General features: G+C 41.4%; 2 protein-coding genes across 7 annotated transcripts; one reads left to right on the forward strand and one right to left on the reverse strand.

Moving 5' to 3' along the window:
* Positions 1-5,320: 5,320 nt before the first annotated feature.
* Positions 5,321-9,085, forward strand: LOC139537338 (putative nuclease HARBI1). Of its 2 annotated transcripts, XM_071338537.1 has the most exons (10): positions 5,321-6,365; positions 6,456-6,517; positions 6,600-6,686; positions 6,774-6,815; positions 6,884-7,057; positions 7,137-7,172; positions 7,271-7,825; positions 7,895-8,010; positions 8,107-8,218; positions 8,313-9,085. In XM_071338537.1, the coding sequence occupies exons 1-6, from the start codon at positions 6,263-6,265 to the stop codon at positions 7,170-7,172; spliced, it is 504 nt and encodes a 167-aa protein (XP_071194638.1). In that variant the 5' UTR covers positions 5,321-6,262; the 3' UTR covers positions 7,271-7,825; positions 7,895-8,010; positions 8,107-8,218; positions 8,313-9,085. The 2 variants fall into 2 exon arrangements, with proteins under 2 accessions (XP_071194638.1, XP_071194637.1); XM_071338536.1 differs by lacking the exons at positions 5,321-6,365; positions 6,456-6,517; positions 6,600-6,686; positions 6,774-6,815; positions 6,884-7,057 and having other exon boundaries at positions 7,074-7,172.
* Positions 9,086-11,183: 2,098 nt separating this feature from the next.
* Positions 11,184-15,365, reverse strand: mogat3b (monoacylglycerol O-acyltransferase 3b). 5 transcript variants are annotated; one of them, XM_071338539.1, is made up of 8 exons: positions 15,102-15,365; positions 13,905-13,995; positions 13,427-13,534; positions 13,189-13,259; positions 12,862-13,066; positions 12,471-12,645; positions 12,061-12,245; positions 11,184-11,697 (listed from the first exon to the last, which is right to left on the reverse strand). In XM_071338539.1, the coding sequence occupies exons 2-8, from the start codon at positions 13,984-13,986 to the stop codon at positions 11,543-11,545; spliced, it is 981 nt and encodes a 326-aa protein (XP_071194640.1). In that variant the 5' UTR covers positions 13,987-13,995; positions 15,102-15,365; the 3' UTR covers positions 11,184-11,542. The 5 variants fall into 5 exon arrangements, with proteins under 5 accessions (XP_071194640.1, XP_071194641.1, XP_071194639.1 ...); XM_071338540.1 differs by lacking the exon at positions 15,102-15,365 and adding an exon at positions 14,856-14,944; XM_071338538.1 differs by lacking the exon at positions 15,102-15,365 and adding an exon at positions 14,393-14,907.
* Positions 15,366-15,639: the final 274 nt, after the last annotated feature.

The following is a 15,639-nucleotide window of genomic DNA, read 5'->3' on the forward strand; positions in this document are numbered from 1 at the left end:
GTGTCGACAGACACGGCAGCTCTGCTTCTATCTCCTAAGCAATTTTGCAGTATTTAGTTTTTTTGTGTGTTATTTCTTACATTATTACCCAGAAGTTTTTTCTACTGCACTGTTGGAGCTAGGAACACAAGCATTTCGCTACACCAGGCAATAACATCTGCTAAATATGTGTATGTGACCAATACATTTATTTGATGTTATTTCATGTGAATTTAATAACTTTTTTTTGTGAATGGGTTCCTCTATGTCAAAGAAAATAGAGAAAACTGATGGAAATCCCTTGGATTACATTAAGGGGCATTTCCCTTCTCTGCTCCAGTTTGATCCTCCTGATGTAATAATGGAGGTAATAGGTAACTTCAAGATATCAGCAGCAGGTCAAGGTGAGATTGGTGCCTCTGGTGAAATCAGTGCCTTCATCGATTACTGAGCTTCTAACAGTAAAAAAATTGGACACAGTTACTCATTCAAGGGTTTTTCTTTATTTTTACTATTTTCTACATTGTAGAATAAATGTGAAGACATCAAAACTATGAAATAACACATATGGAATCATGTAGTAACCAAAAAAGTGTTAAAAAAAAATATATATATATTTTATTTGAGGTTCTTCAAAGTAGCCTCCCTTTGCCTTGATGACAACTTTGCACACTCTTGGCATTTTCTCAACCAGCTTCATGACGAATGCTTTTCCAGCGGTCTTGAAGAAGTTGCCACACATGCTGAACACTTGTTGGCTGCTTTTCCTTCACTCTGCGGTTCAACTCATCCCAAACATCTCAATTGGGTTGAGGTCGGGTGATTGTGGATGCCAGGTCATCTGATGCAGCACTCCATCACTCTTCTTCTTGGTCAAATATCCCTTACACAGCCTGGAGGTGTGTTTTGGGTCATTGTCCTGTTGGAAAACAAATGATAGTCCCACTAAGCACAAACCAGATGGGATGGCGTATCGCTGCAGAATGCTGTTGTAGCCATGCTGGTTAAGTGTGGCTTAAATTCTAAATAAATCACAGACAGTGTCACCAGCAAAGCACCATCACACCCCCTCCTCCACAATTCATGGTGGGCACCACACATACAGAGATCATCCGGACATCAATCCCTACTGCTTAAACACACGGATAACTCTCAAACAACATTCTGCTTTTCCCCCTATTGCAAGGTTTAAAACAAAACAAACATGATAACTTTCTCCATATTGGAAGGCATTGTTTTCATCTTAGTATCCCTTCAAAAGTTACTCTATATTTATTTCACATTTCTGTTGGATATTCACTTTCTGCTTCAATATTTATTAAATGTTTATTATTTTAAGATGCATATGTAATGCTTTGGAGGCATCAACATATAATAACTGGGTTGCACTGTCTATCAGTCCCCTGTAGATGGCATGCTCTGTCCATAATAAGTCTCTACCTAGCACGTTAAACGGTTGAGTAGGAGAATACAGAAAATCATTGGTTCTATTTTCTATTTAACAGGGTATGGGCTTATTTCAAAATGTATTACCAGGGTGGAGGAAATCTCATAAGCGTGTATAGTTTTATTGGTTAGGGATACATCAAGTCCCGTACAATGCTTTAACCTCATCTTTATCATATGATCCATAAAGGGACCACTCTGAACAGAATAAAGTATATTATTATTATTATTTATATTGTTACTTCATCAGATCTCTAGTAACCCATTATACAAATATTATGTTACTTTATCTCTAGTAACCCATTATACATTTGTGCTACATCACAAATTCCTCCTCTACACTAGTGTTTTATTTAACAGCATATTCGGAAATATATTCAGCATATTCTCCTTTCATATGTCCATACAGAATCCCTTTATAACGTTATAGGGCTTCTACTGTCTGTGCTCACTACCTGTAGATCGATGGGCAGTGGTGGACAGAACACCATGATAACGTTATAGATCTGAAAACTCAGCTCACACAGAATCAGTAATCCTCTTTCCCACTGGAGCTAGTCCCCTGACAGCTCTCATTCACTCTGTACAGTCATCTTAATATCCACATTTCAATCAGCTTATTATCCAAATTCCAATCAGCTTAACATCCAAATTTCAATCAATCATCTTATTATCCAAATTCCAATCAGCTTAACACCCAAATTTCAATCAGTCATCTTATTATCCAAATTTCAATCAGCTTAACACCCAAATTTCAATCAATCAGCTTATTATCCAAATTTCAATCAGCTTAACATCCAAATTTCAATCAATCATCTTATTATCCAAATTCCAATCAGCTTAACACCCAAATTTCAATCAATCAGCTTATTATCCAAATTTCAATCAGCTTAACACATCCTTTCCTCACTTACACAACCATACACAACTTTCACATCCACATTCACTTAGTACAATTCCCAAACACACTCTGTAATCTCCCTTATTACCCCATGAGCATCTTCAACGATTCTCTGTCGTTATCTCCTATGCATCATATGTATCTTCACTATACATATGAAATAGCACAGAGTGCACCTTATGCTATTCTCTACCAGTGGCTGCAGACCACGTGCACATTTCTCTTATAAATGCCTACAGACAGCTGTCAGTGGAGCGTGGTACCGTTACTTGCCCTCGCTCTAGTCTTCTCTCTAAGATTAGCTCTAGCCTTCTTCCACGTCATATGTATCTTCTGCAGTTCCTCTATAGTCTCTACAGTCGCCATAGTCTCTACAGTGTCCATGGTCCCTGAGCATCTATAGTCCCTGAGTATCCATAGTCCCTATAGCTATAGCATCTATGGTCCCCTACAGCATCTATAGACCCTCAGCATCTACAGTCCCTGTGCTATGGTCTCTATAGGTTCTATAGTCTTGCCACTTCCCATACATGTAAATAACACCTGGTATTCAAAAACACCTTGTGTTATCTTGTAGGTTAGTGGTACCATCCTTCTACATCTTTATGTTTAGTTTCATTGGTTTTATAATTTAAATGTAATTTCTATACACATTCCTTTAAATTGACTTACTGAAATCAGTTGCCATCCCTCAATTGTTTGCAGATGATGTGTCTCCTCCTGCGCAGCTCACAGTAAGAGTCTGATCTGGGCGGTTTCTTGTCCTCTTTTGGTCAGATGGGAATTTCCCTCACACTTCATAAAATGCGCCACCGGTTTTTCCTCGCAGACCCCACCTGGAAAACTCTGCAGGCAGCATCAATTGTCATTCATGATGCCAAATTGTCGTGGAAATTCACTACCATGTCGTGGAAATTACCACCAGAGACACTCAAAGTCAATCTTAAATGAATCATCCTTTATTATCAGCACGCTGGAGAGATCTCCAACCAACTCAAAGCACCATAGTACACTTGTCAATCAGGAGCTCTGCTGGAGCAGTCCCAGCAGTTGTCTTAAATAGGGATATACACAGACAAGTTATATTTCCATGATTTAGCATAATTAATTAATCATTACCATTTTGTTTCATTCATGTGACTGACCAATACTGGCTCATAACATGTGATAGACCAATACCTCACGAGGCTTCTTCTCTCTAAGCTGAGATCTTGAAACAGATATCTTTCATCCTCAAAACAAAGGTCTGGACGTACTGTCAAAATGCAGCTACTGACAGTGAGGATTTGTTCAGTCAGTCACTTGCATGAACACAGAAAAGTTATTAGAAAAGCTTTGTGCTTTTAAAAAATTCCAGTACAATTCAAAATACATTTTCAAGACTGGCCACCTCTAATTACCTGGCACAATCTGCACCTTTGTTTAAGAAATTCAATATGTTGTCTATTTACGACATTAATGTCCAACTATGCACTTCTATCTACAAATATTTATACAGCCCAGACAGTTTACTTAAACCCTTCAATGGTTTCTTCCAGGTTAATTCTGAAATCCACCTATATAACACAAGACCTCACATTGCCAGGTCGCTGTCAGATTTGGAGGTACCATACCCTCGAATTCTTATCTTCACATTGCCAAAACATCATCATCCTTCAATAACTTCAAGCAAAGACTTGGGGTCAGCCTGATGAACCAAACTACTCTGTAATCTCCTCCATATGGTGTCAATACACTCACATGTACACACCCAAATAAATAAAAACATATATATTTTTTTCATGATTACAATTAATTTATACATTTATAATTAGTACGTTTTGTTATCTGTTTTAACAAACCTTTTTTATTTTTGTACTTATGTATTGTATATTGTTTATTTTGATGTGACGTTTTCATATAACCCCCTGGGGTTTCAACCAGACATGCACTGTTTATTTTGTTGTTTTAATTGTTTTTTTTATCTCTATTGTCGTCTATCACTTAGTTTTCCTTGTTGCAAATAACTAAAATAATATTCAAAAAATAAGTATGTGTTTATACAAGTACCGCCCCCATAGGACCAAATACCTAGCTTCTTACTACTTTAATACACATAAGTGGATTTGTCCCAATACTTTTGCTCCCCTAAAATGGGGGGACTATGTACCAAAAGTGCTGTAATTTCTATACGGTTCGCCCAATATGGATGAAGATAATTAAAGTTGATTTCAAATCCAAACTTTTGGAGTATAGTCAAAAGAAGACAAAATGCTTCAACCAATCACGTCAATGCGGACCTATACGGAGCAACATTTGAGAGGTGCATGGAGCTTGATTTGGCCTCTGCATGCTTCCAGAGGCTCCACAATTGCGCCACAACCTCCAAACGAAGTCTCCGACCACATTTTCGGATCAAGCATAACTTGGCTTTTATCCAGACAGCTAAAGACACTTGGAAAATGACAATTGATGATCCTCATTCCAGCCTAAACCAGCTGACCAAGAGGCTCCCCCAGTTTGAGGACAGCCATGAGTCTAAAGCAAACATAATCAGATCAGAGATACCTAATACACAAGTTTTGCAATGACTGATCTGTCCATTCCTGGCTCACTCCACTTATGTCCTCAGGCAAGAAGAGGAAGACACGAGGAGATCATTTCAAATTGAGATTTCAGAAAAACTTCCTGGCTCTACTGGAAGAAGAGGTGAGGTCCATAAGTTTGGCCCAGCTTTCCTCCCCTCTCTTTAGTCATCTGCTCCTTCTCTTCACAATCCTTCTGTTTCCTTTCATCTCCAGCTGCTCGCTATAGGAACTGATTCGGAATGAGGGACCCGACTGCCTGTGCCGAGCCCTCCAAACTGCCCCAGCGTCACTTTTGTGCCATGTGTGGCTTCTGGTCTCCCTACACCTGCAATTCCTGTGGGGCGCGCTACTGCTGTGTCCGCTGCCTGGGCACGCAACATGAAACCAGGTACACCACTGGCACTGCAGAGGGTGTACCAGGGGCCTGTTGCAAAAAAGTAGAATTAAGACATCCGGGATAAATGACTCAGCTGAGCTCAATGAAGCCAAAACATGTGCGTCCAGGCTTAATTGGTTGCACAAAGACCAAGCCAGGATGAGCAGACACGGATTCATTAAGCCAGGTGAAACCAATCCTGGATAGGTGCGCGCTCACGGCTCACTCAAATAGACCCCGCCACAGATCACAGATTAACTGATTTACCATGGCAACTAGAGCCGCGTACTTTTCCCCGTCGGAAGCACAAATCCTCATGGAGGCATACGAGGAGGTAAAAGATATAATTAAGAAGAAAGGCAACACCGCCACAGTGATAAAGCAAAGAGAAAAAGCGTGGCAAAGTATTGCAGACCGCCTGAATGCGTAAGTAGTGCACAATTACACACTCACCGCTCCGCTGAAACATCACAATTACAATTCAAATATTTAATTCACATCTCCAAAAATGCAGTTGTACTGTAAATATGAAACGGTTAAATTTTTAATTGAAATGCACTGCAGATATGAGTGAAATTGTGTAAAGTAACTCCATCACACTGTATAAAGCTATGATAAATGTTTTGATATTTTTACTGAAAACAAGACAAAAATACCAAGTAATTTTTTGCAGTGTGACTCCATTAAATGTGTGTGTGTGTGTGTGTGTGTGTGTGTGTGTGTGTGTGTGTGTGTGTGTGTGTGTGTGTGTGTGTGTGTAGATTAAACATGAACGGGCCAAAACGGACATGGCAGCAGGTCAAAATCAAATACAAGAACATTCTGCAGAATGGTATGGTCCCTGACTAATATTTAACAAAGCACAAGCATATATTGTACCCAGAAGGTGCCTGCTCACACATTGTCTGTACTGTTTTAGCAGTGAAAAAGAATACCCACAGACAAGGCACGGGTGGTGGGTCACCAAAGGCTGACCTTACCCCAGCAGAGGACATGGCCTTGGAGCTAAATAAAGGCAGGCCCGTCTTAGAGGGGATCCCTGGGGGGAAAGAGACGAGCATAGGTTCCTCCCAAGATGCCACCCGCTTCATTCAAGGTATGTCCTTCCATCTCTACATGGGATACAACCACATTCATATTGAATCAATTTGGACTGTCTGACTTTGGTTTACCTATTGCCTTGCAGTGTCTGGCAGCACTGTGTTCCTGTTAGAGCCACCAGCACAAGCACCAGACGATGCTGATCCAGTGAGTACTCCATCAAAGGCATACTGTAGGCCTGGCATGTCTTGTCTACTAGCTTCAATATGAATCCGATTAAATGTGATAGGGTGAAGGCCCCAGTGCAGCAGCAACAGCACATGATGGAGACGATGATGAGGAGGAGACCATCTCTCTGGATTCCAGAAGGCATGAGGTATCATGTTAAGACTGTGAAAGTACTATTTACTCTACAATGGTGAGGAGTCCTCATCAAAATCAAAAAATCTAATTTCTTTTACAGGACCCAGATGCTATACAGTGGGAAAACCAGCCTGGCAACATAGTGCGTATTAATAAAAGGACACCACATCCTGCCAAATTCCAGCTGCGCTAATTGTATTGTGTTCACAGAGCTCACAAGCTATCAGAAAGTTGTATGGCAACCACCTCCGGCGCCAAATAGAACTGGCAGACATAGACATTCAGTACAAGAAGAAAAAGATGGAAAATCTTGCACTGGAGTCCGAAATAAAAAAGAGGACAATTAGGAAACTGGACCTTGAAATAAAAAAACTTGAGAGGGAGGTGAGATATGCCTTCAATGTACACTGTATGCTAACTGTAACACAAATGTATTAATCATTATTTTTCTTTCCTCCCCCAGCTCCAAGAAGATGACACAGCTCAAAATAAAAATTAGGTATATTCTCGTAAAGTCAAGTGAGCCATGACATATGAGCTCTTATTGTGAGCACACAGGACGGTGGCATCTTTCTAAGTTTTTTTTTATTTTCCCAGCAATCAGTACAACCAAGTCATCGTTATAAGGCATCGCCCTCTTTTGCCCACCCCCCCAGCACCAGGTGTGGCCACTAGCCTATATGAAGGCCCAAAATTGTGTGTTCCTTTCTGCTCTGACAATGGCATGCCCATTCGTGCGAGATGTGGTGGATGAAGAAGCACTTGTGCTGAGGAGAGCCTTCAGGCGAGAAAGGGTCTTCAGGGACCGGTTGGACCCACTGGCCTTCCCTGATGACCATCTATATGAAAGATACAGGTTTTCTGCAGATGGCATCAGGTATCTATGCAGACTACTGGGTCCCAGGATTAAGCACCGCACTGCACGGAGCCATGCACTGAGTGTGGAGCAAATGGTTTGTGTGGCCTTGCGCTTTTTTGCTAGTGGAGCCTTCCTGTACTCAGTGGGGGATGCAGAACAGCTGAACAAGGCCACAATTTGCCGCACAATAAGGAGTGTGTGTCTGGCTATCAAAGCATTAGCAGATGTCTTCATCTCCTTCCCTGGCCACAGAAGACTCTGTGACATCAAAGAGGAGTTCTATAGGATTGCAGGTAAGAGGATCTACAAATTACAGGACAACTGTTAACACATAGTAGGATACTCATTACTTTGTGTGACAGGTTTCCCCAATGTCATTGGTGCAGTGGACTGCACACACATAAGGATAAAAGCCCCCTCAGGTGCCCATGAGGCCGATTTTGTGAATAGGAAATCCTTTCACAGCATTAATGTTCAGGTGAACATAACTTTTTGATATTGTCCATTGACGAACACTCTGCATTGCCAGTGATGTGCATTGATTGGTGTAATATTCCTCATCTTATGATTTCAGATGGTCTGCAATGCTGACTGTGTGATCAGCAATGTTGTGGCAAAATGGCCTGGCTCAGTCCATGACTCCAGAATCTTTCGGGCCTCTGAAATCTATCAGTGCCTATCACAAGGTAAGCCACACAACCCCTATTTATAACCATCATGGCTGTGTCAAGAATATCACTGTGTTTATGAGGTAGTAATGATGAGATTTTGTGTTGACAGGTGAATTCTCTGGTGTGTTGCTGGGAGACAGGGGGTATGGCTGCCAGCCTTTTCTCCTGACACCTTTCACAGACCCCCAGGAAGCACAGCAGGCCTACAACCATGCCCATGCCAGGACCAGGGCCAGAGTTGAAATGACCTTTGGCCTCCTGAAGGCACGCTTTCACTGCCTTCACAAATTAAGGGTCAGCCCTGTTAGGGCATGTGATATTACTGTGGCTTGTGCTGTCCTCCACAATGTGGCCTGCCTGAGGAAGGAGAGGGCCCCCAGAGTGCCACCAGCCATGGACTGGGACAATCCGGCAATCTTCCCTGATGACGACAGTGGTCGGCTGCTGAGGGACCAATATGTGTTGAATTATTTTAGTTAGTATGTGTGCTTTCAATTTTGGTTAAATATGTCCTGCGGTGGCAGAGGAATTTGGGTTTTTTTGGGTTCGTTTTTTGACGAATTTGGCCTCTTATGATGTTTGTGCGGTATACTGTGTGTAATACAAGGCTGCAGGGAGGCTACTGCATCCATTCATTTGTCTGTTCAGTTGATGTGTATGGATTTGTCCTGCATTTATTTTAGTGTGCAGACATGCAGGGTGTGTTATATACAGACCTTTGAATGTGTATGTATCATTTTGTATAATATGCTTGGATTCTGTGCTTTCCATCTTGTAGAGTCACTGTGACTTCAGTTTCGAAAGGAGCTGATGGTTTACCTGCTTTGTTTTGTCCTTATTCAATAAAGGAACATAATGTTACACATTGTGTTTTTATATTCATATGGAATGTGTATTTGTTTATATGACAGAGTACTAGGGCCACACTGAAGAAAAAGGATAAAGTCATACATTTATGAGGCTGGTTCTTTCTGCAGAAAAGCTACATATTGTTTTTACAGTTTTGATACTTATGACAATGTGATACTTAATATTCTGGCACATCAGCATGTCTTTGTTTATGAAACCATACTGAAGTACAATTTCACGAAATGCCCCACATCTGTCATTTTAACAACTGTCCTCCTTTAAAACAACTGGTTACAATATTATGACTTGTGTTTTTTTCCCCTCTGTGGCCCTAATATTCTATCATTTTATATATAGCCTTATAGTCTATGGGAAACTGTAAATTATCTAATGATAGCAACATCATCTAAAAATCATTTTTTATCCAAAATCATTGAAATTAATGATCACAAACGTTTAAATAATAACAGTGGGTCTAGTTATATGTGATAACAATGTATAGTGAGCAGTGAAATAACTATTGGTTTCCATTTGTGGTGACTGCTGACTGACATTAGGGATGAGATTAAATAGATCCTGGAATTTAGCCTGGTCTGGAGCAGGCTAGCTCCACAGAATAAATCTCCATGGTAATTTATACCATAACATATCCTCCTGCTCCCTATCCATCTTTAGTGCAACCGGATTACGGATCAATTGAGCCAGGATCACCAAGATATCCTGGCTTAATCCCTTATCCTAGTTTTGTGCAACAGGCCCCAGGTCTCTTCTCTTTTGGTTGAATGTTGTTAGTGTTGTGATAGGTAGAACTTGTGAGAGTTTCTCCACTCATAATTTAGCAATGACTCCCTCTCTCCCTCCTTTCACAGGTGTCTGATATTTATGTCTCTAACTTTCTCCCTCATCATTATTCACGATTCATTCAGGACTACCCGTAATCATGGTAGCATCCACATTCATGTAGAAGTGTATGCACAGTATTTCCTTATAAATCCTAAATCACACAATCAATCTGTTTGTTATGAAATGGAGTGTATCTTAAAGGCATCATCATGCTTCCCAGCCGAAACTGTTCAGTAGAGTTCGTGCATTAATTAAGACAACATTTTGTGACGATTTTGTTCGTTATGGACTTCGGTGAGGGTTTTTTCGGCTGTTCGGGAACACAAATGTTTTTCTGGAGGCGAGCCGAAGTTCGGAGCTGAAGTCTACGCCCCTTCGTCGGTGATTGGTCAACAGTAGGGATTCTTTAATAACGTCTATGTTGTCATTTAATGAGACGACTCATTTTCATGCAAATTTTTTCATTAACTAAGATGTTTGGTGGATTCTTTTTCAGATGTAAAATTGTGTGACTAAGATCCCTCTGGCAAAAACGTCAACATTAATGACAGGATTCTTCAGTTATCTTAGATTAATTCGGACTATTTTGAGAAAGTGTATACTGGCTACGGCGTCTCAAAATGGACAAACAGTACTATTGACACTTTTTTCTAATTTTTCAAACAATGGAGTATGCGAGCACACTCGTTCGGTTCGGCTAGGTGCCATCCAAACTGAAGCATAATGACGCCTTTAGAAGGCACCATGCTGTCAGGCTTATGGAGGTTAAACTCCACCTTGGGTGACTCAACTCCTGCAGGGCATTCCACTCGTCCATACATCTCCATGGCAACCTGTACCACCACCACCACCTCCTCCACCTCTGATGGTCTGTGATGGATAGGAGGGATATATAATACACACATTACAACTACAAAAAATATAATTATCTACCTGTTGCACTGTGCATCTTGCCAGTATCAATCAATATTATTACCCCCAAAAGTTGTTGAGTTGTGGTGTGTGCGTGTTGTACTTAACAGCTTTTGGGGGTAATAACATTGAGATGTGGGATGTTGGACGAGTGGAAGGCGTCGGTATGCTTCAGTTCGGCTGGTTGGCTAGCCAAAGTTCTAGCCAGTATACACTTTCTCAAAATAGTCAGAATTCATCTAAGATGACTCAAGAAATCTGTCATTAATTTTGACGTTTTTGCCGAGGAGATCTTAGTTACGCATTTTACATTTAAAGATGTTTGGTGCAGTATTTCTCAATGAAAAAATGTGCATGAAAATGAGTCGCCTCTTGCTGAATGACAACAAAGAATTTACTGAAGAATCCTACTGTTGAATACCGACTTCGGCTTGCCTCAAGAAAAAATGTTGTGTACCTGAACAACTGAAAAAACCCTTACCAAAGTGGTTAAATTACTGGTACATTAAAGCACATGCACTGTTCCCTTACAGTAAATACAGTCAAAAGTTATTAGCCAGGCAGCTTAGTGGATCCAGGGATCAATGATTGGGACATCGCTGGATCCTGAGTTGGAATATGTTCATTCAAGTAGTCTCACTGTGGAGATCGGTTGGCTACAGTATCTGACAGAAAGACACCATGACAAATCACATCATTCACATAGTCCTTGTGGGAGCAGTCTAAATGATTGGCCTATATGATGCGCAGCTCATGGCTGTCTGAGAGTCCACAGCTGGCCTTGTGTCCATGGAAAAGCTTGGCCAGGGCCTCCATGTAGAGGCCATGGTAGTGATCCACTTCCTCCTGAGTGGGGGAAGGCCGCTTTGGCACTGGGATAGGACTACCCACTGGAGAGGAATACACAAAAATGGGTGGAGCAGAGTGAGATACTTAACACTATGTTGCTGTGCATACAAAGAAAGAGAGCATTTGTTCAAAGCTACACAAGCTGCGTTCTATAATCAGAGTCACTCGAAGCGGTATTCTAATCTAGTGAATTACTAAAGTAACTTTAAAACTCACTAAAAGTTACTAAAACACTTCTGAAGCCACTACTTTTGCAAACTACTGTGTAACAGAAAAAAGCTATACCTCAGTAACCGATTGCAACTCTGGAAGAGATTGTAGATCATAAGACAACGCTGTGCATTTTCAAAATGACAAGTTAATCAGTAAATTAAGCAAGGCATTTCATTGACATAGTCACTGACCGACAGTGGTGACAGGGCAGTGGTAAGGCATCCAGAACCAGCATTCACCCACGAACAGACAGGGGGCAAAGCCCATCAGCTTCTTAAAGAGTTGCTGCAACCTCCAGCCCAAACTGTCCTCTGTGAAGATCACCTGGCGGAAGATATTGTTCTCCCCATACGAGTAGACAGGCACCAGGTCAGCTCTGAGGAACAACGAGAGAGATGAGAACTGACCCACTGGGTTGTTATCTAATAAATGTACAAAAAAGTAATTCTTAAACACAGCCAAAAGCAGTTAGCCAGTCAATTCAGTGGATCAATGATGTAGCTATGTGATGTATGGTTGTATTTTTTTATAACTACAACACTGCTTTCTTGTGCATTCGTGGCCTCTCACTACTGGTCCATCCATAAGATAGATAACTCACCCAAACTCCAGGGCCACCCGGACAAAGCCTTTCCTCTGCTTCATATACACAGTATTGACCCCAGGCAGACTCAGCAGAGACTCAGCAGCGCCCCCTATCACAATCACTACCGCATTGCCTTTCCCACTTTTAGATAGAAGGTGCTCTAGACTTGGCTTGCTGACTGGATAACAACCTGATGAGAGGAATAACAGACAGAGAGACAGACAGAGAGTAATTTATTGAACAGAGGCGAGTAGAAGGATATTGTGTTATATTAAGGGGGGAATTAATGGTGATTGATTGGCAACAACACAACATCCCTTTTCCTCACAGAAAACATTTACATCTCCTTACAATATCCACTACTACAGCTTCCAGAGAGCTAAACTTCCCTGGAAGCCATATATACCTGTGGCCATGGCATATTCCCTGTAGAGGGGGACCTTGAAGATGCCACTTAGTATGCAGAGGCAGGAGCGCACCCCAGGGAAGAGGTCCATAAAGCCACAGGCCTCAGTGCTGAAAGAAGTAAAGGCTCCCATACTCATGACCCCATGAGGATGACACCCTAAGATGTAGTTCTTGTTTGGATTCAACTCCGCTGTCTTCACCAACTGAACAAAGGCAGGGAGAGAGATACAGATTGGGGGAAAGAAGCAGGGTGTTTAAAATGATTAAGACAAAAAACAAAACAATAATTCCGGTCAATTTACAAAGCTTGTCATCATCAACATACCTTCATTGGGAAGTAGTCCCTTACGTGTTTCCACATTTTCCAGTTTCTCACAAATGCAGTTCTCCTGCCCCCTGGTGGTGACAGAGCAGAACTTTCACACAAGCAAATTAAGTTGCACACATTCGGGAATTCAATTTTTTGTTTACTTGAGAGTTAAAAGAGACCTTAGAAGGGATTAGTATCACTTGAAAAATGCACAACATTGAAGAATTCAGGGCAACATTCAGTATGCCAGTACCTCTTTCAGGTGTGTGCCAGTCCTTCAACTGCCATATGAAGTAGAGAGTAGGCAGTGGCCACAGAGAGGTAAACATAAGGTACACCATCAACCCAATACAAGCCAGACCTGAGGAATAGGGAATGGTGAGCGGGTCCACAGGGAGGGATGCAAAATATGACACATACATTTTGCTCAACGCCAGTCAGCATAAGGGCTCCCGAGTGGCACAGTGGCCTAAGGCACTGCATCTAAGTGCTAGAGATGTCACTACAGACCCAGGCTGTATCACATCCGGCTGTGATTGGGAGTCCCATAGGGCGGTGAACAATTGGCCCAGCATTGTCTGGGTTAGGGTTTGGCCGGTGTCATTGTAAATAAGAATTTGTTCTTAACTGACTTGCCTAGTTAAATAAAGGTTAAAAACATTTAATTAAAAAGCATGTTTCCCCCTCACACAAATGTACAAGCACAGATACATGCAAATATGGGGTCTCACCTAATAAGAGGAAGGTCAGTATCCATTGCAGTACACTGATATTCTCTAGGAAATCCTTCAATTTTGTCTTTTTCTGCTTCATCCCTTCAACCTAAAGAGCAAAAAGAGATCCAGTTCAATATGATCAGGCATTCCCATCTCTGTCAGCAATTTGTGTGTTTCAAATGAGATCGTCTTGGGGACGTGTAGGCCTTTAGGCTAGGCTACTACACTTGTTGGAGACTTGAGATGACAAAGTGGTAGTCTACATCACTAATCTAAATTCAATTTTACTTGTGACTTTAGCATTGGCGATAGCCCTAATGTCTGTGCATCAATATATCATTATGTCTAGCCTACGGAATATCAATCAAAAGATCAGGGCAATGTGTTAAATGTAAAATCGATAATCCACCAAAAAGTTTACTTGACAATCTAGACAAACTAGAATGCATTTTGGCAAACTGGTTAAATTACATTTAATCGGAAAAGGATTTGATTCTTGTTACCTTTCCTGTCATTTCCCCTAAATTGTTCACAGAGCAACTGTCCGGAGTAGCCTAGCAGAACTAACGTTATACCCTGCATGGACGTAGGCTACTTCGATCGACTGTCCGGAGTAGCCTAGTAGACCTAACGTTATACCCTGCATGGACGTAGGCTACTTCGATCGACTGTCCGGAGTAGCCTAGTAGACCTAACGTTATACCCTGCATGGACGTAGGCTACTTCGATCGACTGTCCGGAGTAGCCTAGTAGACCTAACGTTATACCCTGCATGGACGTAGTCTACTTCGACCACAGTTCAAGTTGCATATATGGCAAATAACGATTCACTTCCACCCCCCAACACTTTGACACACTAACGAGCTATTGTTAGTGTGTCTAATATGTTGAACCATTGACAATAGAACAAGTTAATATATTAACAATACTATTATCTTTAATAGTAACTCAAGATCATCTATTTACTAGAACAAATCTCGGAGCGGAAGAGTATGTCCCTCGGTGAGTTTCCGGATCAACAGTCAAACCGCAGATAGAACAATGAGAGATATTTCACTGAATGTATAAATATGAAGCATCCGCTTGGCGTTTCCACTCATTAATAAATATGGTAGTGATGACGTTAGATTGATTTTGTCCAACATTCTGCAGAATTTTGCCAAACACTATAATCTGTTACGAGCAGAGTGAACAAAGTTTTTTAGACTTTACCTTTTGTCAAAGATTTTAAAAATTGCGTTGTTTAGAAGGAGTGCAAAGGCGAATTGGGTTATTGCACCCGCACACTTAACGGAAATGTGCAAATGTCTGTTAGAACGCGCCAATACGACCTCGCTAGCTTGTGCTTGGCTCTGCCCACCTCCTTGCTTGTTCTGCCCACTATGACTCATTTGTTCCCAATAGAAACGACGGGCTGTGGTCTATCTTGGTTTAGCTATAAAAAGTATTTGGTCAAACGATAGATCGCAGCCTGGCTTCTTCTTCTTCTGTGTGGTTTAACTGCGTTTGGCGTTCAATATGTTGCATTACCGCCCCCAATTGGACAATAGTATAATTCCATTATACTTTGTGATACAAAATGGCATAAAAGGAAAATAAAAAAACACCCGACTAACCCTAACCCTACCCCTTTCCACTACTTTGACCCTATCTGCTCCTGCACCATGCCAATGGGCTGGGAGGACAGAACACCACCACTCAACACACCCTGTATCTCATACACTCAAGTACGTCTCTGCAGCTGCCACCA

Source organism: Salvelinus alpinus, chromosome 13 (genome assembly GCF_045679555.1).
Source record: "Salvelinus alpinus chromosome 13, SLU_Salpinus.1, whole genome shotgun sequence".
In the NCBI taxonomy this organism is placed as follows: domain Eukaryota; kingdom Metazoa; phylum Chordata; class Actinopteri; order Salmoniformes; family Salmonidae; genus Salvelinus; species Salvelinus alpinus.